The sequence below is a fragment of the Meles meles genome, chromosome 6, assembly GCF_922984935.1.
Source record: "Meles meles chromosome 6, mMelMel3.1 paternal haplotype, whole genome shotgun sequence".
Classification (NCBI taxonomy): domain Eukaryota; kingdom Metazoa; phylum Chordata; class Mammalia; order Carnivora; family Mustelidae; genus Meles; species Meles meles.
Window position 1 is genome coordinate 6,947,488 of NC_060071.1, and position 21,008 is coordinate 6,968,495.

At 55.5% G+C, this 21,008-nt stretch overlaps 1 protein-coding gene across 1 annotated transcript in view; it reads right to left on the reverse strand.

Moving 5' to 3' along the window:
• Positions 1–1,225: 1,225 nt before the first annotated feature.
• The window catches only part of ACAN (aggrecan), a 35,902-nt gene continuing 16,119 nt past the window's right edge, over positions 1,226–21,008 (reverse strand). Inside the window, exons 11-19 of the mRNA XM_046007180.1 lie at positions 17,130–19,476; positions 15,474–17,078; positions 14,574–14,656; positions 7,163–7,324; positions 4,142–4,300; positions 3,723–3,805; positions 2,969–3,113; positions 2,017–2,199; positions 1,226–1,613 (exon numbers count right to left, since the gene is read on the reverse strand). Of these exons, the coding sequence (XP_045863136.1) occupies positions 1,537–1,613; positions 2,017–2,199; positions 2,969–3,113; positions 3,723–3,805; positions 4,142–4,300; positions 7,163–7,324; positions 14,574–14,656; positions 15,474–17,078; positions 17,130–19,476 (4,844 nt within the window). The 3' untranslated portion in view covers positions 1,226–1,536. The remainder of the gene's footprint in view (positions 1,614–2,016; positions 2,200–2,968; positions 3,114–3,722; positions 3,806–4,141; positions 4,301–7,162; positions 7,325–14,573; positions 14,657–15,473; positions 17,079–17,129; positions 19,477–21,008) is intronic.

Sequence of the window (21,008 nt, forward strand, 5' to 3'; positions counted from 1 at the left end):
TACCAACAAACTCACAGCAGCATGCACTAACCAGCGCCCAGACTCCTTCCCAAACACCGACGCAGGGGCCCACTGAGCAACTGAACCGAGCGGGGAGCCCCCACCTGGCCTCCTAAGGAGCAGGCTCATGAGGGGACCGTCCCCTGCCTCCACTCAAGGTCTCCTGAGGGAACCCATAAGCCATCGTAATTGCTTTTGTTGATATCCTGTAGCGTCCTTGAGGGCAGGACGCCCAGACCTTTTGGCTAGTGCCCTGCGAACTAGCAAAGCACAGATACGTGTAGGCAAGATGCCCAGTTCCCAGGCTGTCTGTGGCTGCTTCTGTTCCCTCTTCTCAATCCTGATGGGCCTCTGCTCTTGACTCGCTCTACCAAGCATCTCCTAGGGGAGCAGTGTGCGATCAAAGAACCAAACTATGCAAAGTAACCAGATGTCGCATTTGAGTGGGCCTGTGACAATAAATGCGTGCGCGCGCGCACATACACCCACACCCACACCCACGGTCCATCAAAGGCACAGGTACCCTCACAATACTAGAGTGCAACAGGTCTGACTGTTCCAGGCTTCGTGAACAGACAACATTCACCCAATTTGGGATCCTTTGCTGGAAACACGTCCCAACTGCCCCCATTCCTAAGGGCCCCTTCGGTCGACCTCAGACCCTGGTTGCCTTCTCTTGAAATTTAAAAAAAGGGAAAAGAAAAGAAAGAGATCTCTTCCAATGTCTTTATTATTATAATTATCATAATCTTCAGTTCTCAAAAATATAAATAGGTGCAGGGAACTCTGGTGCCTGCACCGTCCCGGGGGTGTGGGGGGAGGGGAGGGGGCGGGGCGGCACTCCCGCTGGGAAGGACGTGCCCTCCCCACCCTGCCCTGCCGAGAGAGATGGACACCTGCTCCGGTAGGGGACCAGGGTGAGAGGATGCTGGAAGAGGGACCCTGGGAGGGAACCCGACCCCCACGCAGCGTTAGATCCCTCCGCGGCTCTCTCCTGCTCCCTCACCCTCAGCGGAGGCCGCCCCCTCTCCCAGGCTTCTTCCCCCACACAGGGTGCAGCCCTGCTTCCTCCGGTACATTCAGCTGCGCTCCGGTCCCAGCTCCTCGTGCCCCCTCCTCCCTCCTCCCTAGCTCTCCCGGGAGGTGAAAGAACCAACGATTGCACTGCTCTTGGATGAAGTCAGGAAACAAAAAATAATCTTCTTTATTTAACTTAACCCCTCCCCTTCTCCCCCTGTCCCTGCACTGGTCCCTGGAAAGGCACAACGGGAGATTGAAGAAACGTCTCTACACTCAGTCCACGGGTTACAATACGTTTGCTTGGCTTTGGCATTGGGGGGGAAAATCAGATGCAGTTTTGGCAATTGGGGGGGGCAGGGGGGCGGCTGCATACACAATGTGGGATTTGTTTTTCTCCTTCTTTAATGGAATTCCTTATATGACAGAAAGCGACAAGAAGGGGACACCATCCGTGTGGGACGTCAGCCTGGCGAGGCTCCTGGGCTCAGCATCCTGGGCGCGTCCTGGAGGCTCCCCTCAGTGGGCTGTGCTGGGGCGGCTCCTCCGTGGGGCGCGTGGGCTCCGCTTCTGTCGTCTGCGCTTGTATGTGGAGGCTGGGGTGGAAGGGAGACCAGAAACCTTGACCGCCTGCTCAACGGGGAGCTGGGGCAGCCCAGCCTCTCCCCATGGGTCCCTCCTCTTCCCCTTCCCCGCAGGAACCACGGGCTCAAGAAGGCAACCTGAGGCTTCGCCCGCTTTCTGGTTTTGATTTTTTCTTGGCACCAACTTGGGCTAAAGGCTTTTGAGCTGGTGTTGAAAAGGAAAGCAGGCCACCTGCTTTTTCCTTTGAGAGCGATCCCTCCCCGAGGGCAGAGGGAGTGAGCGTGAGGGAGTGAGCCCCCGGACAGTGCGGACAGCTGGTGCTCAGGCCCCCCCCCCCCCCCCCCGCAGAGGGCAGGAGGACCTGGTGGCGGGATCTAACACTGTGTCCAGACAGGGTGGGGGGGCGGTGCTCACGGTCTGTGCAGGTGACCCGAGGCTCCTCCCAGTGCCCGCTGGGCTGGCAGCGGATGGTGGGCACGTGGCGCTGGACAAAGCCCTCGGTGCACTGGTACCGCAGCAGCGAATTGATCTCATACCGGTCCTTCTTCTGCCCGAAGGTCCTGGCGTGTTCCACCACCGGGGGGTCTCCGCAGGCCACTGAGGGGCAAACACCTTTGAGAAAGGGCTCTCAGAGAGTCTCCCGTGATGGCCCATGCCCGTGATGAGCCGGTGCGGCCCCCTCTGGCTGTGAGGAGACAGCCCAGAGCCCAAGGAAGGGACACCTGGCCCTGAGCCCTGGCTGCTGGCAAAGGGCCGTTTTCATGCCGTGCTAAGCATCTGGGAACCACTGGTTCTAACATCTGGGCCCCTTTGTGATTTAGGGCAGCAGGGCAGGAATACAAGGAGGGTCTCGAGGGGACTAGGAAAGGACAACAGGGAGGGAGCCAGGCAGATGACCTGTGACTTCTCTATGAAAACAGTGGGACAGAAAGGAGGCCTGGGCAGGGCACAGGAACCAGAGAGCCATGTTCCACCAGCACCTCCGTGTCCACAGACTCTGAACAGAGGATTGGGACCTGACCACTGACAGCTCTGGGGACCCTGAAGAGTGCCGGGCTGCCCGCCCAGGGCAGTCCTTATGTGTGACTTTCTGTGCAGGTGCCCAGGGGGCTGTGTGTGTGGGAGCCGGTCTGTCCTCCAGCCTGGGACCCTCACCCTCCCTACGAATGGGCTTGCTCTTGCCACTGGCCCCGGGACGCTGGCACAGGGAGAGCCCTCCACCCAGCCCAGACCAGTGCCAGCCTGCCTGCTGGGTGGGTGAGGGCACAGCAGCACCCAGGAGGCCAGGACATGTGCCCCAGATCCCACAGGAGGGCCCCAGGGCCTGACCTCAGCCAGCCTGGGCCGCTCCAGGGTGGCCGCTCACCTGTGCCCTTTTTACACGTGAAGGGCAGGTGGTAATTGCAGGGCACGTCGTTCCACTCTCCCTTCTCATGCCAGATCATCACCACGCAGTCCTCTCCGCTGACGAAGAAGTTGTCTGGCTGGTTGGGGCGCCAGTTCTCAAATTGCTGGGGGGCGGGTGGGGGTTTGGCAGGGGTGAGGCTGAGGCCAGAGCTCCGCCTGACTCCCGCCTTCTTCTCTGTCCCTGATGAGCCCACACCACTCCTCCTCCATCGGACAAGCAGGGGTGGGCCTCACCGGCTGCCCTGCTTGGGCAGTGAAGACATGGCTCCCAAGTCCAGACTGTCTCCCTAGGCTTCTCCCTCAGGCCTGGCGCTCGGGCGGAGTCCGCTTCTCCCACCCTCCAACTCTGTTCCCATCCACCTCTTCCAGGAAGCCTTCCCTGACTTCCTCTGCTGAGCTGCAGCATTACTACACGTACTGTCCCTTGGCATATATGTCGCTTTCTGCGGGCCTGCTTCCTTGAGTCAACCAAATCCTCTGTGGGCAAGGAAGCCCTCAAAAGCCTCCGTGTCCCCCTTCTGTTGGTGTGCCTGAATTCTGTCACTGTCTGCATCATCCCTCCTTCATGCTAGCGTTCCCCGACCCGCCCTGGCAGAGAGGACTGAGATGCAGTCCCGGCCCCCAGGGCTCCCAGCCCAGCAGCGGCTCAGTGCGTGCCTCTATTCCCCTCCTCGGGGCCGCCAACTGTCCCTGGTGTCCCCGGCAGAACTCACCAAGGAGTGTCCATCTGACCAACGGAAGTCCCCTTCGATGGTCCTGTCATTCAGGCCGATCCACTGGTAGTCTTGGGCGTTGTCTAGAGAGAGGCGTGAGGGTTGGGCATGGCGCTGGACATCCTGAGGGTGTCTGAGGACTTGTGCGCACAGAGCCGGGGGGATGGGGGAGTGGCAGGAGGCAGGTGGGCTCCTAGGACCAGGCCACCTGCTTCTACGGCCCTGACAAGGGTCTCAGCATACGCACGTGCGGAGTGTGCTTCAGACCAGCCCCCGAGCTGGCACGGACTGGCGATACCCACTCCCTAAGGTTAGTCTGCGACTTCGGGGTGCAGCCCCGGCGGCAGAAACCCCCTTCCTTCCCTCCCCGCCCCCACCCCTGCAGGCCCCGAGACCCCCTCTCCCGACCCCGCACTCACTGTTGACAAACTCCTGCTCCTCGGGGGTGACAATGCTGCTCAGGTGTGACTGCTGGGCCCGACACCGGCTCTCGGCATCCACCCAGCTCTCGCGGTCCGGGAAGTAGCGGTAACAGTGACCCTGGAACTTGGTCCAGCCCTCCTCACACAGCTCCTGGTCTGCAACACAGGTCAGGGGCTTGAAGGGAGAGGCCCTGAGGCCGCCCGGGGATGTCTGGTGCGGCCAAGTCTGGTCGTATGCCAGCTGCCTCCATTCACCCCGCCTTCCAGGTCCGTCCCTGAGGGCAGGGCCCCTCGAGTTGAGGCTCGAGTTGGGGGCCAGGAAGGCCCGGTCCCGGAGCCCCAGAGCCTCTGGGTATGTTCCCACTTTCTTTCCCTAATGTGGGCCCCTCAAGCTTTTCTCCTGTCGGATCCCTGCTCTGCAGGGTGGAAAGTGGGAGGTGTCGAGGTTAAAGTGGGGAGGGAGGGAGTTGTGGGGAACGTGTGCAGGGACCAGCAGCAGCATTGCTGGGGCATGCAATGGCACTTTGGGTGGCAGAGAGGAGCAGAAATAAGTCCGGTCTGGGTCTAGAGAAGACTCAAGGCTCTCCATCTGTCGATCTGAGCTGGCCCTGGCTGGGCACAGGATACCGGCCTCTTGGAGGACGAGGAAGCCAACTGGGGGTCCATGACCCAGGGGCCTTGCCTGTTAATTTCTTGGTGACAGGTGAGAAGAGGGGGAGCTTCTCTCTTCACAAACCTACATGGGTAATGGGTTCTGAGTTCAGGAGGAGGACTGGTTTGGAGCTCTTGGGGCAGGCTGGAGGGACAGACAGAGTCATATGACTGCATCTTCCCATCTCTGCCTTCAGTAACATCACGTCAGGAGCTGTAAATTCCTCAGAGATCGGCAGATGCTACCCCTCTGGGCTGCCCCTTCCTCCTCAGGAGCTAGCTATTAACCATCAGCTGGTACCCCATGGGACAGAGGGAATTCCCAGACCCTCTCTTCCTCCTTCGCCTGGGGTCTCCCAGGGGAAGGGATGCTCCTTGGGCCTACGGGCCTGAGGGCAGGACTGGGAACGCCTCAGGCTGTATGGAGCCTCCCTTACTGGGTGCGACCCACAGTCTGGCTGACCCGGGAAGAGAGGACCAGAACCTGAGGTGGGGGAGGCTTAGGTGAAGGGGTGGATGCTAGGCAGAGAGATGCTCGGGGAGCCCAAGACAGAACGCGTGGAGGCCAGCAGCCCTTGGAGAAGAGGCTGAGCAGCAGGAGGGCTGAGGAGGAGGCCGCTGGTCCCCTGCAGCCCATGCCTCCTCCAAGAAGCAAGACAAAGGTCTGGAAAGAAGGTGGCAAGGTGTCTGAGGGAGCTAGGCACCTGAGCAGGTGAGAGATGGCATTCCAGGGCTGTTGGGGCAACGCGCCGGGCTGAGCAGACAAACCTGGGCAGGGGTGGGGCGGGGGTGGGGTGGGTCGGTAACAGCTCTAGGAGGGCCCAGGGCATGCAGGATGGAGGCTCTGGGGAAGCAGGAACAGAATTCCAGCAAGGCAGGAAGGTGCAGTGGGCCCGGAGCCAAGCCGCGAAGCACCCGGCAGACTGAAATGGGAGAAGAGATGGAGCCTTGCTTTGCTCAGTTGGGCGAAGCCGGCACCATCTCTGTGGCCCGCCAGAGCACGCAGCCCGGTGGGAGCCCTGCCTCCATGCTGGGCAGAGCACCTCCTTCCCTAGTCTGGCGTCCAAGAGCCGATGTGCCAGACACTCCTCCCCTGTGGCAAATATTCTGGCATCCTGGGAAGAGAATCCTATAACCCTCCATTCGTCCCCGCAGCCAAGACCCCATGCCTAATTTCTTGGTGTCTCGGGGTGGAGGTGGAGGGTGGGAGGCTGCAGGGAAGGAAGGGGGTCCAGGCCTTTTCTTCCAGAAACCTTAAGTTCCTCCACCAGTCTGTAATCTTGGCAGTGCCTGGAAGGAAGATGCAATCCCAAACTACCTCCCCAGACTGCTTAGGACCAAAGGGACACTTCCCAGGAGTTTCTTTTGCTTTCTGGCGGTTCCTGGGATATCCAACTTGAGCGATCACAGAAAATGGTCTGGAACCCCTGCATGCTTCTAGGTCTGTGTGAGTTATGCTCTTAGTAATCACAAACCCCATCTCCCGCTCTCTGAGTTGGGGTGACTCTGAGGACTAGGAGGATGGCAGGGGGAGACTAGAAGCACCAGAGTGAGGGAGTGGCGGGGGGCGGCGAGGGGGACGAGGCTCAGAGAAGTTCCTGGCACACGGCTTCCTTGGCCGAGCCTGGCCCATGTGCAGAAGTGAAGGAGCTGGCAAGGCCCGAGAGGGGAAACTCCCCGTCCCTTGTAGCGAGGCTCTGTTCTCTCTGGCCAGCCTTTTGACTTGCACAAGGGCAGGGAGAAGGAAGCACGGGCCAGGAGTGGCACCAACGCGGCCGCTGTCACTGGTGAAGGGAAGAAATTGACATGCCACAGCCCTGCCCCTGCATGTCATGCTGGCGACACAGAGCTCTCAGGCAGACAAAACAGAACGCTTGCCAGAGAAGAAAGAGGTAGCGTGGCCAATGTGGCCTGGTGGCTCCCCAGGCCATGGAGGGGCCACAAAAGTCCCACGGGCCATAGAGCAGGCCCACACATGCTCATGACCCATCGCTTCCTTCCAGACGAGTGCACGGGATCAGCTCTGTCCTCTTTGGTCTGAGGCAAGCACCGACCCCAAGGTGCTATCAGTGGTCTGGAAGCCCTGGAGAAGGTCAGTGTTTTAACAATCCCTGAGGACCCCACCTTCCAGAGCACAGACCGGCATGTCTCTCCCATGGTCAGATCAGCCAATGCCCCAGAGGAGGGTTTCCACAAGAAGAGCGGGAGTGAGTGAGGCAGACTTCTCAGTGGGGGCCCCCGAAATGGCTGTCCGGGTGGAGCGTGCGGGTCCCAGCCAGGGCCGAGAGCCTGTGGTTAGAAGGAAGGGTGATGGAGGAGGAGGGGTGCAGCAGTTAGTAACATTAGCTGAAGCCGAGACGGCCGTACCGATCTCACACAGGTCCCCTCGGTAGCTGGGAAGGCATAAGCATGTGAAAGAGTCGATGGCGTCCACGCAGGTGGCTCCATTCAGACAAGGACTTGAGAGGCATTCATCAATGTCTGCAAGAAACCAAGGGCCACCATTAGGACTCCGGCCGGCAGCTCCAGCTTGGCAAGCATTGCAGGTACCCTATGGGTGGCCAGCCCTGCTGCTCTCCAGAGCCCTGGGAGGGGTGGCTGGACTTCCTAAGAGCTGTTGCTGCTGCTGCTGCTGCCGCCATATTGGAACGCTGAGCCAAAGATCCAACCAGGGTTTTCTTGGATGTGTATGATTCCTGACTGGCAAGCCTGGAGCCCTGGAGCCAGGTTTCCCTGCGAGTGGAGAGATCTGGGGCTTCTGAAGGCGAACGCCCACTGGAAGACGGAGCACGCAGCTCCTCCGAGGTGCCTTCTCCTGTGAGTATTTCGAGAGGCTTTGTGTCTGAGCTGGCTTGCAACGTGATGCTGGTGAGCAAGGACACCAGAAACCAAGTGTCCGGAGCTTGTTAGAGCTTTTCTTTTCGGATCTTCCTCTGTAGTTATGAACTGAGGCAGGAGGGCAAGGCACAAACAAGCCAGAGGTGGTCTGGAGAGTACAGAACCATGAGAAAATGGCGGCAGGGGCTATCTGCTTGAGACTCGTTCCAGCTTTGGGCGTCGCAGACACCTCCGTCTTCAGTAAATCAGATTCCATTTTATAAAGGTGAAGCTGGCTGGCATCATTCTCCTGGGCAAAGGAAAAGAAACCAGCCCAGCATTTTCCCATGTTCCTTTCAGCTTAGGGCCCTAGAACGTGAACATCTCCAGTGAGTCCCAGTTTTCAGACAGGTTCCTTTCTAGCCAGCGGGAGACTAAGATTTGAAGCTGGTAAGCCACTTACTAAGTGGCCAGCCACCACCCTGGGGTATAGGCAGGTCTCCATCAACCTCTTCTTCCCAGGCAGACTCTTCCTCCCTTCTGTTCTTCTGGCCCAAAACGTCCTTTCTGATGCAACTTCTTTGTGGGGCTGGAATTGGTAAGCCTCTGGCCTCCATTTTTCATCCATCAGCCAAGGTGAGAAGCGAATCCCCTAATCTGGTCTTTCGGCCTCTTTCTGAGAAGCCAGGAACCTGGGGATCTCTTACTGTCTTCTTATTTCTACTACAAAGGCTCCTGCTGGTTTTCTCTGGGTACCTTCCTCTGGGAACATGATAGAAGGTATTGTGAAGCTCTTCTCCCCAGATCAGTAAGAATGAATGGGTGCCACTGGCCATTGGGGCATCATGATATTTAAGGCTAAGCCTTGGTGTACACAGCTGTGTTCACACAACCTTCAGGACCCAACATGTCCATGGGTGGTGTCCACAGGATCGGCATCCTAAACACCTTCCAGGATTAGTTCCTGCCTCTCAGGACAGCAGATTAGACCTTAAAGTCCATCCCCTCTTAAGAAGGCAAAAGCACGTTCCTGTGGATCCTTTTTGCTAGCTGGTTGTGCAGTAGACATCTTCTGGACCAGTTAGGTTTGGGCAGTGGGTGGCCTGAAATTCTCGGGTCCTCAGACATCTTTCTGTTCCCACGGACTTTGTAGCTTCATCTCAGGGAGTGTGCGCCACGGATTAGACACCAACAGTTCCAAGGTCAGAACTGTTCCAAGCAAAACCAAAATGCATGGAGGAACTGACAGGAGTCCCAGCATGCACTTGGAGTCCCAGCATGCACTTGGAGTCCCAGCAGCAGCAGTAGCAGCAATAGGTCAGGCCGGTGGGCCGGGCGGAAGCTGGGGGCTACTCAACGGGAGCCCCTGTTCTCGTGTCCATTAGCGTCATTATGGGATGTGGGAAGCACCGGGCGAGGGGGGCTTAAGCAAATGGAGGCGCTAAAGCAGTTGTAGAGAGCAGGGGACAGGAGTGGCCCGTGGGCGGAAGAGCTGGATGGCAACCCACCGTGGGGGAGGGGCGGGGAGACGGAGGCCCCAGGGAGGTCGGGCCAGGTGGCCTCCCTTTTCCCAGAAGCTTATTTCACATAACTTGCCCCCTGGTGGCCCAGAGACCAGGGCTGGGGACCGTGTTGTTTTCCTCCTGGCTTTGGCACCCGATCTGAGAAGGTTGCAGGGGAGAGACGGTCCCCGAAACTCAGGGAACCTGTCCTGAGTTCAGAAGCTGTTTTGTGCAGGGCCCAGGGTTCACAGATGAGAAGGGAAGGAGGGTCAGAATGCCTGTGGGTGCCCGCAGGGCAGTGGAGAGAGGCCTTCTGCTGCCGGAAGGGGGCCGGGTGTTCTGTGTGGGGCTTTCTCGTAAGCTGCTCATGTCTGCCAGGCCTCATCTCCTCTCCCTCCAGCCTTGCAGTGCCCATACCTCTTTCTGTGAAGGGTAAATGGGATGTTGCTCGTCTTCGGGAACCACGAGAGAAGGTGAGCTGGGCTGAGCACAAAGAGGGTAGGGACCCGGACAGGCTGCCAGCAGGTGGGGGGACAGGAAGGGCTTTGGGCAACGGGCAGACTGCATGAAGGAAGAGAGGGGAGAGAAGGAACCGATCTCTCTCACGAATCTTCTCTGAGCCAGACAGTATGGCTCCCACACACTTTACCCTTCCAACAGCCCCAGGGCTCAGAGGTCGTGTGTCCCAGAGTACAGGTAAGGAAACAAAGGACGTAGCCTGCCCATGCCGGTAAGCTGGGCAGACAGACCAGAAGAGACGGAGGCAAGAATCAGACACTCAGGCTGCAAGTTGAGCCTCTGTTCTCTGTGAAGGGAGAGGGTCACTGAAGTCTTGGATCTCAGTATCTCACTATCATTTCTGCTGCACCAGGCCAAGAGCTCCCCTGTTGTTTAACCAGGGACGCTGGGGAGGGTCAGAACTCTGAGTCCTCTTTCCACTACTATAACCAAAAGGGATGATTTTTTCCTGCACCAGGCCCTAACTTCGGGGAGACAAGAACTGAGAGCCCCCGGTAAAGGTGAGGGGAATAAGATACTTCCAAATAATCACTTTGGCATCTGAATTGAGGAGGAGCTCAGGCCTCCACCCTGAACAGGTCTTGACTTGCTTTTGCTTATGTCAGAGATAAGGACCTCCAAACAAGAGAGTTTATTTGGCTCATAGGAAAAGGCTGAATGAAGACAGCAGGTACTTTTTACTCAGAAGATACCCAACTAAAGGGGTTGCCAATCATAAAGAATATATGAGTGGTATTCAAGTTGTTCAGTGCACAACCAGTGCAGCTGTATGTGGTGACTCTGGACATAACTTTCTTGGACAAACATGGAAGAAAATCCCCTCAAGAAGCACAGAGATGGGGGCACCTGGTGGCTCAGTGGGTTAAACCTCTGCATTCAGCTCAGGTCATGTTCTCAGGGTCCTGGGATTGAGCCCCACATCGGGCTCTCTGCTCAGCGGGGAGCCTGCTTCCTCCTCTCTCTCTCTGCCTGTCTCTCTGCCTACTTGAGATCTCTGTCAAATAAATAAATAAAATCTTCAAAAAAAAAGAAGCACAGAGATGGGCGCCTGGGTGGTTCAGTTGTTGAGCTTCTGCCTTCGGCTCAGGTCATGATCCCAGCATCCTGGGATCGAGGCCCATATCGAGCTCCCTGCTTGGCGGGGAGCCTGCTTCTCCCTCTCCAGCTCCCCTGTGCTTGTGTTCCCTCTTTCGCTATCTCTATCATAAATAAATTAAAAAAAAAAAAAAAGAAGCACAGAGACAATTTCTTAACTCAGTGGATGTCCCACACCTGCCAAGACCTAGGATCAATCAGATGGCCAGAACTGAGTAAGTACACTTGCTTTCTGGTGTATCACAACTGACAGAAGGTTTATAAGAACATGTTTGTCAGTTCCAATTTGCTTTTAAATAAACATAATTAAGTTAACCAATATGCTATAATTGTACTGTCATGTCTTTTATATTTTTAATATAAAATTATTTGTTTGATCCTGAATGTAAGTTTAATAGCATGCATCTTAAATTCAGTCATAGTTGACCTTTGAACTAACATGGGTTTGTGTGTTGTCTGCTTATACGCAGATTTTTTACAATACAGTGCTGTAAACATGTTTTCTCTTTCTTATGATTTTTTTTTTTTAATTAAGTAAGCTCTATGCCCAACACGGGGCTTGAACTCATGACCCTGAGATCAAAAGTCACACGTTCTACCTACTGAGCTAGCCAAGAGCCCCCCTTTTATGATTTTTCTGAATAACATTTTCTTGTCTTCAACTTACTTTATTATAAGAATACAGTAAATAGTACGTATAACATACAAACTAAGTATTAATTGACTTTCTGCTATTACTAAGGCTTCCAGTCAACAGGAGACTATTAGTAGTTAAGTATTTGGAGAGTCACAATTTATATGCAGATTTTCAATTTTGTGGGGGACTGGCACCCCTAACCCCCGGTGCTGTTCAAGGGTCGACTAGTCCCTGTTCAAATCTGCCCATTGACTTTTTGGTTATGTCGTGTCATGAAGGTGTGATTTGTATTTGCACTTGTAACCCTGTATTTTCACTTGCTTTGACAACATTCCCCTTCCTCCTGAGGCTAAGATTTGACTGAAATTCCAACCTCCCTGCTCCAGGGGAAGAGACATGTCAGATCATAGATCACAGCCTCAAGCCTACAGAATGAAGAATGGCAGTGAGACGGAAAAGAGGCTGACTGAATTCTGAGTTCATGCCCTCCTAACCCAGGAATTTAAGAGAAATCCACCCAGCACCAGTGATTGCTGGAAAATTGGATGCGGAGATCTGATTAGAACAGAATGTCTCAACCTTAGCAAAACAGAAACACTGCGGTAGTTAACAAAAATTTTTAAAAGATCTTTTAAACTACCAATGCCAGAAGCCCTCTTCAGACCAGTTCTGCTGGGGCCAGAAATCTCAACAAACGTCAGCAACAGAGGTGGGGGTGGGGGAGGCTGCTGCTTTTTAAGTGGCTCAGAATGGGGGGGGGGGTAGCCCTACTTCAATTGCTAGGAAATCTGAGTATTCATTCAACACGTTCACTTCGATGTCAAGAGTGCAGATGACTCATTTATCAAGAACTTGCTTATGGAATGCTGACTTAGCAAGATGATGGCAATTATCACGTATTTTCTCTTAAGGGCTACATAACCAGCCTCCAGCCTCATTTACTAGGTGGAAGGCTACCCTGAGTATTCAAATACTGCCACAGGAATAATGCGACATTTTGCTGCTTCTGGGGCCTGGAGAACACCCACCCGCACTGTCTTTCAATAGCCTGTGCTTGCAGGTTCTAGCCCAAGACCACGGTGGGTCACCTGCAGAGGCGGGACGCTATCTGCAGGCCTTCTGGAAGCATCCTTACCATCTGTTCTTTAGAGATGATAAAGTTTTTCCTAACCAGTGGCGTGAGAGATGGGGAAGGGGGAAGCAATCTTTATAGATGCCTCCTGGGGGGCCCAGATGCTGCACACAAGTGTTCTTTATCCTCAGCCCTGGCTGTACCCTGGAGTCACCTGGGCAGTCTTAAAAACCCCAATGCCAAGGCACAGGACCGTTTCAATCAGAGTCAGGGGGAGTGGGACCCCAGGGATCAGGAGGTTCTCAAAGCTGAGAGCCACTACTTTGAGCTTATGACAAATGAGGTCCCGAGGGCTGGCCAAACCCCACTTCTAAACCTCTCTCCATTCTAGCGGCTCTGAAGTTCATCTCCCAGCTGAAGCCTAGCAGCAGATTCTTGTGTTCGAGAGAGGGCTTCTTACTTAGCGGAGCGTGTTAAACAAGTGAGTGAAGACCCCAGTTCTGGATTTGACTCCCTCGGACGAGCTGTCGCTTCAGATGGGGAGAACTGCCAAGCTACCCACAGAGCCGCTGGGAAGGAATCGTGGGGGCAGAAAGCCTTGTGGGGGTACACACGGTCAGAGAAAGGACTTGCTAAAAGGGAGAGAGGTGTCAGGAGATACAAACACCAGGGCAAGGGGTTTCCGGTCCTGGCAGCTGTCCCGGAAGTCCTGCTGGGCCCTGAGTCTGTTCCCCTCTGACTCAGGCCGTGTCCATGAACACGTCACCCCGGTCAGGCGCCCCTGCAGCTCTCCACCAGCCATACCCAGAGGGAGGACGGGCTCTGCCCTCCCATCAGGGCAGATGATGGAGGGATGTGGCTGGAGTCCCAGGGGTCACCGTGGCCCCGTGACACACTATCCCCCAGGTGGTAAGGCTGACTGCCCGAGGAGGGCTCTTACTCATGGTCCCACCATGCGGCCAGAGATCGACCCCAGTGGAGGAAAGAGTGAATCCGTAGTCACCCTAGGACCTGCGTGTAAAGGCCAAGTATACAGCATACTTACGTGATGGGAGCAATATATTACGGGGTATTAATTTGCGTATACATAAATATATGCAAACACAAAATCTTTCTTTGTATATGATGTTAATGACTATTAGGAGATAGCTGCCCGGCCCTGGCTGTCTCGTGGGATCTGCTTTCCCCCAGGATTCACGGCTCTGATTCCGCCTGTGTCAGAGGAATGAAGCCCTTCTAGGAAAGACTCTGGGGCAGAGGCCGGGGTAAGGGCACAGTGGCAGTGCAGACACCGACCCCGAGAATACGGGCTTGGAGGTACCGGGCATCTGTTCCCTTAAGGGTGCTGATGGGACAAGAGGAAATATCCTCATGGCCACAGGCCTCGATGTGTTCAGGGAACACAGGCAGATCCTCATTGTCTCCTTCTGGGGCGCCACCTCCAATCAGAGGACCCCCCCACCCCCGGGCTCCTCACCCGTCCCGCAGGCTGCTTGACCCATGAAGAATGACAGAGGCCCCAGGGCAGTGGGGGTCGAGGGGCCGGGCGCGGCTAGGTCAAGTTCCCCAGCAGCTGGGGGTGGTAGGCAGTGCCCGTCATTTCCTTCAGGTCAAGAAGGGGACCCAAACCCCACCCAGGTCTGAGCACGGAGCGGCGTGCAGGGGCTTTCCTGCAGAGGACGGCTCTGACAATGCAAGGCAGCCCCCTCGGAGTTTCCCTCCCGGGGCCCAGGAGGCATGACCGGCTCGACCCCACTGACGTCCTAGCTCCACACTTCCTGAAAGTCACGGATTTCGGCTTCAAAATTCAAGCATATTTGGCATTTGACTCATAAAACCATCACTGGCTTAACAAAAAAAGGAACTATTTCCCGGTTTAATTACTTGAACTTTTTTTCCCGAAAGTGCCACATAGACTAGATTCTCTAGAGAGATGTGCCATGTCTACCCTGCGGAGCCACTATGCCCCTCTCCTTCCTGGTCCGGGAAGCCTGAGCCTCGGCGGGCCTTGGTCACCTCCTCCTGCCTGCGGCCCCTTCTGGGGAACAAAGGGGTCCCCCTTCTTCCCCTACCTGTCCCCCCATGGCCGACGAGGGGCTTAGCTATGTTGCAATGCTTGCCAATGTGGCTGCTGGCGGGGGCATGGGCAGGAGATGGGTCCCTCCATCTCCTGGCAGTTCCCATAGGGCCCCTCGGCACGGGACCTGATGGGACCGCAGCTCCCGGGGAGACACTGAGCAGTGAGATCGCAGCTGCCTGCCGGAGGCGCAGCCTCGCCTGAGACTCTGAGGTTGGGGCACAAAGTCCCTGAAGCCCACGAGGCTGGCTCTGGGTCAGCATGTTTCTGGAGACTCTGGGGACCTGGCCCCAGCATCTCGGGTGGGGGGGCTCTCTGACTGGGAGAGGTCTCTCGGCCCAGAGGGAGGGACAAGGGAGCCCCAGGCAAAGAGCAAAGGAAAATATCAGCTTCCTGTGCCTGGTGCCTGGGTTGGGTCCAAGTGAGGACGTGGTACAGAGAAGGCACCTGTGCCGGGGTTGGGGGGGGGGGACCAGGGTCAGGACAGCCAGCATGACGCTTCGGGTCTTTCCATCATGCAGGTCTTAACTCTACGTGAAGTTAATATCTGGGCGTAGATGGCATCAAATTCATTCTCTCCTCTCACACGAACTCCGTGGGAAAGGGGCGTGAGTAGAATTTCTAGCACTATCTGGAGCGTCCCCCTTCCCTCTCCCTGTGCCAAGCGCAATTGGACTAACGTGTACTTGCTCTTGGGATGTAACTCCACTGCAACCCGAGCAAGCGCAAGCCTCCAAGTGTGCGCCGGGTGCGAAGTTAGATGCTAAGTGCTGGTTCGGCATATATTTATATCCCGTTTGCCGGTCCCTGGTACTCCTCCCAGCTTCCGGATGAGGCTCAGAGAGGTTAAGAGACTTGCCTGAGGCTACACAGTTGGCCTGTAGAGGAGCGTGAGTTGACGCTGCCTCTCACTACACTACAGCCTGAACTCCCCGAACACAATGGAAGGAGAAAAAAACATTCCGACCATACCTGGAGCGGTTGGTGCTGATTCATCTGTCCCTCGTGGAGAAGTGGGGACGGAAACATCCGTGGGGAAGGAGGCTGTTTCGGCTGTTTGGGTCTCTTCTCCTGAGTGCAAGGGGCTTGAGGACTCGATTTCTAGAGGCGCCTCTGCAGGGCGCTGCGTCTGCTGGATCCACTCGGACTCTGGGACGCTGGTGCTCACGACAACATCCAGCCCCGACGTGGGACTGGACAGGTCTCCGCTGACTTCAGTCCTGTCTCCAGATGTCATCGGAGTGGCCGAAGGCCAGCCTGATGCCTCTGAGCCCACAGCATAGGTGCTGGTCGGCTCCTCTTGAACTTCGGGGGTGGCCGAGCCCTCCCTGGGGCCTTCAGGAAAGGCAGGAGCTCCGCTGCTCACTCCCAGGCCTGAGGCCCCCTCCACATCCGCTTCAGGGAAGGCGGAGATGGCTTCACCTACCTCAGGGGCCCCGGAAGCTCGTCCGCTGGCCTCAGGGGCGGCAGACGCCCCCATCCCAGCCTCAGGAAAGACAGACGTCTCGCTGCTGGATTCCGGGACTGATGACCCTTCTAGCGCAGCCCCGGGGAACGCTGGTGTGGCTCCAGTAACTTCTCCAGACGCAGAGGCTTCTCCACTGGACTCAAACAGCTGGGGGGTATGTGTCACAGGGGGTCTTTGGGCAAGTTCCTGGGAAAGAGTTGGTTCGGTGACACCCTCCACGAACTCTGAAGTGATTAAAGTAACTTCTGGAAGCCCCGAGGCCTCCCCACTGGTGCTTGTGGCTGCAGAGGAATCTCCACTTACATCCACGGTGCCAGAAAGGTCCCCGCTAAAATACGGAGTACTCGACGGCTCTCCACTGGGCTCCAGCAGCCCGGACTGCAGCCCGCTTAGGTCCAAAACCCCCGAGTGGTCTCCAGACACGTCTGGGGCTCCAGAATGGGCCCCGCTGAGTTCCAAAATGCCCGAAGGCCCTTCTCCTGCTTCCTGGGCTGTCGGAGCCTGGGTGATGGATTCCACCAAAGTTCTGTCTACAAGAGACACAGTGGGGAGCCCGGATGGGAGACCACTGCTGTCATAGGCTCCCGAGGGCGGGCTGCTCCCACTCTCTGCTCCAGAGGATTCTCCACTGACTTCAGCTACTCCACTTGGAAGGCCACTGAATTCTGGAGGCTGGGATGTCAACCCGCTGGAGTCAATTGCTCCAGAAGATTGGCCACTGACATCCATGATCCCAGATATGCCCGAGACATCTGCCTCCCCTGAAGGGAGTCCACTGACTTCCACAGACCCTAAACCTTCTTCTTCTTTAAACATAGTTGGGGTCACTTCGACCAAACTGGTGTCCACAAATGTAATTCCAGAAGACTCGCCACTGCCACTTGTGGTCCCAGAAACCAGGCCAGAGACTTCAGAAGTTGTCCCACTGAACTCTGGCAACCCTGAGGGCTGCCCACTGATATCAGGGATCCCAGATTCTTCTCCACTGAGGTCGGTTATGCCAAATGGTGGGCCACTGCCAGAAAGAACTCCAGAGGCTTCACCACTGACATCTGGTTGTCCAGAGGGCAGGCCACTAAGCTCGGTCACTCCAGATGTTCCCCCAGAAAACCCTGATGGCTGTCCACTGATCTCAAAAAGCCCAGATGTTCCCCCACTGATGTCAGGAAACCCTGATGGCTGTCCACTGACACCAAAGAATCCAGATGTTTCCCCACTGATATCAGGAGACCCAGATGCTTGGCCACTGAGTTCAGCTCCTGAAGGGAGGCCACTAACTGCCCCACTAACGTCCAGCTCACTGAAGGGCAGGCCTGACGTTTCTCCAGCACCACTGATGCCAATAGTTCCCCTCCCTTCCAGCTCACTTGCACTGGTAGCTGTGACCACTTCCACCAAGGTAGTATCCACTAGGGAGACAGTTGGGAATCCAGAGGCAAGTCCACTAAAGTCAGTTAGACCAGATGATGGGCCACTTCCAAGGTCCATCCCTGAATACTCACCACTAAACCCAGAAGGAAGGCCACTTGCTTCTGGAGCTTGCCCACTTCCCACAGTTCCAGAAGGTATTCTGTCAAAGTCCAAAGCTCCAGAAGCTGAACCAAGTGAGTCTTCTTTTCCAGAGGGCAACCCGCTGAGATCCTCAGCGCCAGAAACAGAGGTCTCTAGACCCTCCCCTCCTGAAGGCAATCCACCGAGGTCCTCTACTCCAGAAGCAGAGGTCTCTAGACCTCTTCCAGAAGGAAGTCCACTGAGGTCCCCTATTCCAGAGGCAGAGGCTTCTGGGCCTTCTCCAGAAGACAGCCCGCTGAGGTCCCCTACACCAGAGGCAGAAGTCTCTAGACCTTCTCTTCCAGAAGGAAGTCCACTGAGGTCCCCTACTCCAGAAGCAGAGGCTTCTGGAACTTCTCCAGAAGGTAGCCCACTGAGATCCCCTACTCCGGAGGCAGAAGCTTCTCCAGAAGGCAACCTGCTGAAGTCCCCTATACCAGAGGTGGAGGTCTCTATTCCTTCTTCTCCAGAAGGAAGTCCACTGAGGTCCCCTACTCCAGAGGCAGAGACTTCTGGACCTTCTCCAGAAGGTAATCCACTGAGGTCCTCTACTCCAGAGGCCGAGACTTCTGGACCTTCTCCAGAAGGTAATCCACTGAGGTCCTCTACTCCAGAGGCCGAGACTTCTGGACCTTCTCCAGAAGGTAATCCACTGAGGTCCTCTACTCCAGAGGCCGAGACTTCTGGACCTTCTCCAGAAGGTAATCCACTGAGGTCCTCTACTCCAGAGGCCGAGACTTCTGGACCTTCTCCAGAAGGTAATCCACTGAGGTCCTCTACTCCAGAGGCCGAGACTTCTGGACCTTCTCCAGAAGGTAATCCACTGAGGTCCTCTACTCCAGATGCCGAGACTTCTGGACCTTCTCCAGAAGGTAGCCGGCTGATGTCCTCTACTCCAGAGGCAGAGACTTCTGGACCTTCTCCAGAAGGAAGTCCACTGAGGTCCTCTACTCCAGAGGCTGAGACTTCTGGACCTTCTCCAGAAGGAAGTCCACTGAGGTCCTCTACTCCAGAGGCTGAGACTTCTGGACCTTCTCCAGAAGGAAGTCTACCGAGGTCCTCTACTCCAGAGACTGAGACTTCTGGACCTTCTGCAGAAGGTAATCCACTGAGGTCCTCTACTCCAGAGGCAGAGACTTCTGGACCTTCTCCAGAAGGTAGCTGGCTGATGTCCTCTACTCCAGAGGCAGAGACTTCTGGACCTTCTCCAGAAGGTAACCCACTGATGTCCTCTATTTCAGAGGCAGAGACTTCTGGACCTTCTCCAGAAGGTAACCCACTGATGTCCTCTATTCCAGAGGCTGAGACTTCTGGACCTTCTCCAGAAGGCATCCGGCTGATGTCCCCTACTCCAGAGGCAGAAGCTTCTGGACCTTCTCCAGAAGGTAGCCCGCTGAGTTCCCCTATTCCAGAGGCAGAGGTCTCTATGCCCTCACCTCCAACTTTAGGAATGCTGGACCATGGAATTTTATCTTCATCCCCTGAAGCCAGTCCACTTCCCACAGGCAGGCCTGAGCCCACAGCAGAGGTGAGCCCACTGGTGTCAAGATCTTCAGAGGGCAGTCCGCTTGCACTTTCTCCTGAGGGTTGCGCACTGGAGTCCAGACGTCCTGAAACTTCTCCACTGCCTGTGAAGTCACCACTGACTTCAGGTGCCCCGGATACTTCCCCAGAGCCTAGCAGTTCAGTCCCACTGGGCACTGGGGGTGAAAGTGTGGACAGCTCCTCCCAGGGGAACGAAGGTTCCTCTGAGGGGGATGGCTCTTCTGAGGGGGATGGCTCCTCTGACGGGGACGGCTCCTCTGACGGGGATGGCTCCTCTGAGGGGGATGGCTCCTCTGAAGGGGATGGCTCCACTGAGGCTGAGGGCACTTCCGTTCCAGAAGGGCCTTCTGTGCTCTCCTCTGTTGCTATGCTGGTGGGAGGCCATGTTGGAGGGATCCCTGGAGGAAAGGAAGAAGATGAGGTGTGGATTTAGTAACTCTGCTCTATTGGAGCCTCACCCATTCCTTCCACAGTAAAACTTTTCTTCAGAGGTGTGCTCAGACGTCTTCTAATGGAACCTTGCACAGTGTGCGGGGCAGGAAGGAGGGTGGGGCCCAGGAAACTGTGCTCTTTGAGACTCCAGGGGGCGCCATCCCCACAGCCCATGCAAGTAGGCGTCTGGCTCCCAGGGAAAGTAATGGGGCCTCCACACCATCACCTCATTTAGCTAAACCCAAGATTTGCAAAGTGTGGTTCCTAGACTGGCAGCCTTAGCATTACCAGCAATACAAGCATTCTCTGGGAGCCTGACAGAAAAGCAGACTCTCAGAGCTCCCCCACCCCCCAGTCCCTCTGGGGACTCTAGGGTGAGGGTAGCATGTCATCTTTTTTTCCCCCAACTTTTATTTTTTTAAATATTTATTTATTTTAGGAAAAGGGATAGAGCGTGAGCGGGGGGGGAGGGGCAGAGAGGGAGACAAGCAGACTCCCCACTGAGTGGGGAGTCCAATACAGGGCTCCATCCCAGGACCCTGAGTGGAAACCACGAGTCAGACACTTAACCAACTAAGCCGCCCAGGCATGTCGTCTTTCAATAAGCTCCTTCCCCACTGCCCCCTGACCCTGGAACCCTCACGTTGCTGATGCCCCCTCAAGTTTGAGAATCACTCCTCCAATCCCATCCCTCTGAGGCAGGGGAGGCCAGGGAGTACTGTTTGCAAAAATACATCAGCTTTTTCAATTCTGAGACTGCTACTGCAGAGGATTGGGAAACCAAAGTGCAAAAAGTCTCATCATTCTAAATAATCATGGTTGCATTATTTTCCTTCCCTTTTCTTTTCCTTTCCTTTCATCTTTTGCATTTAAAAATAACCCAGCTGGCTGGGGCACCTGGATGGCTCAGTCAGTTGAGCGTCTGACTCTTGGTTTTGGCTCAGGTCATGATCTCAGGGTCATGAGATGGAGCCCCAGGTCGGGTTCTGTGCTCAGCATGGAATGTGCTTAAGATTCTCTCTCTCCCTCAGTGCCTCCCCTCACTTGCCTGCACACACACGCTTTCTCTCTCTCAAATAAATACATAAATTAAAAAACAAACAAACAAACAAAAAAAGACCCAACAAAATGCCTAGCTGGGATTGGAGCTTGCACGTTCTTTTGGGCTTATTTCTTAGGCAGAGAACCTGAGCCAAGCAGATGCTAGTGCCACTGGGCAGGCTCACAGCCTACTCTAGCTTACAGGAGAATTCTGGAGGTGGGTATGGTGTTCAGGATAGTAGTGGAGGCTTGCAAGAGGGCGTTAGGTGGAGACAGATATATAAGAAAATGCATACATATACCAGAAACATTCTGGAGTAACCACTTACAGTCATGATAAAACGTTTCTCTTTTAAATACATTTAGATTTCTTTTTAAAGGCAAGTCAATTTAAAGAAAAAGACAGTTAACAACAGTACAGATGGTTCCTGATATGGCCACGGTGGTAGGGAACTGA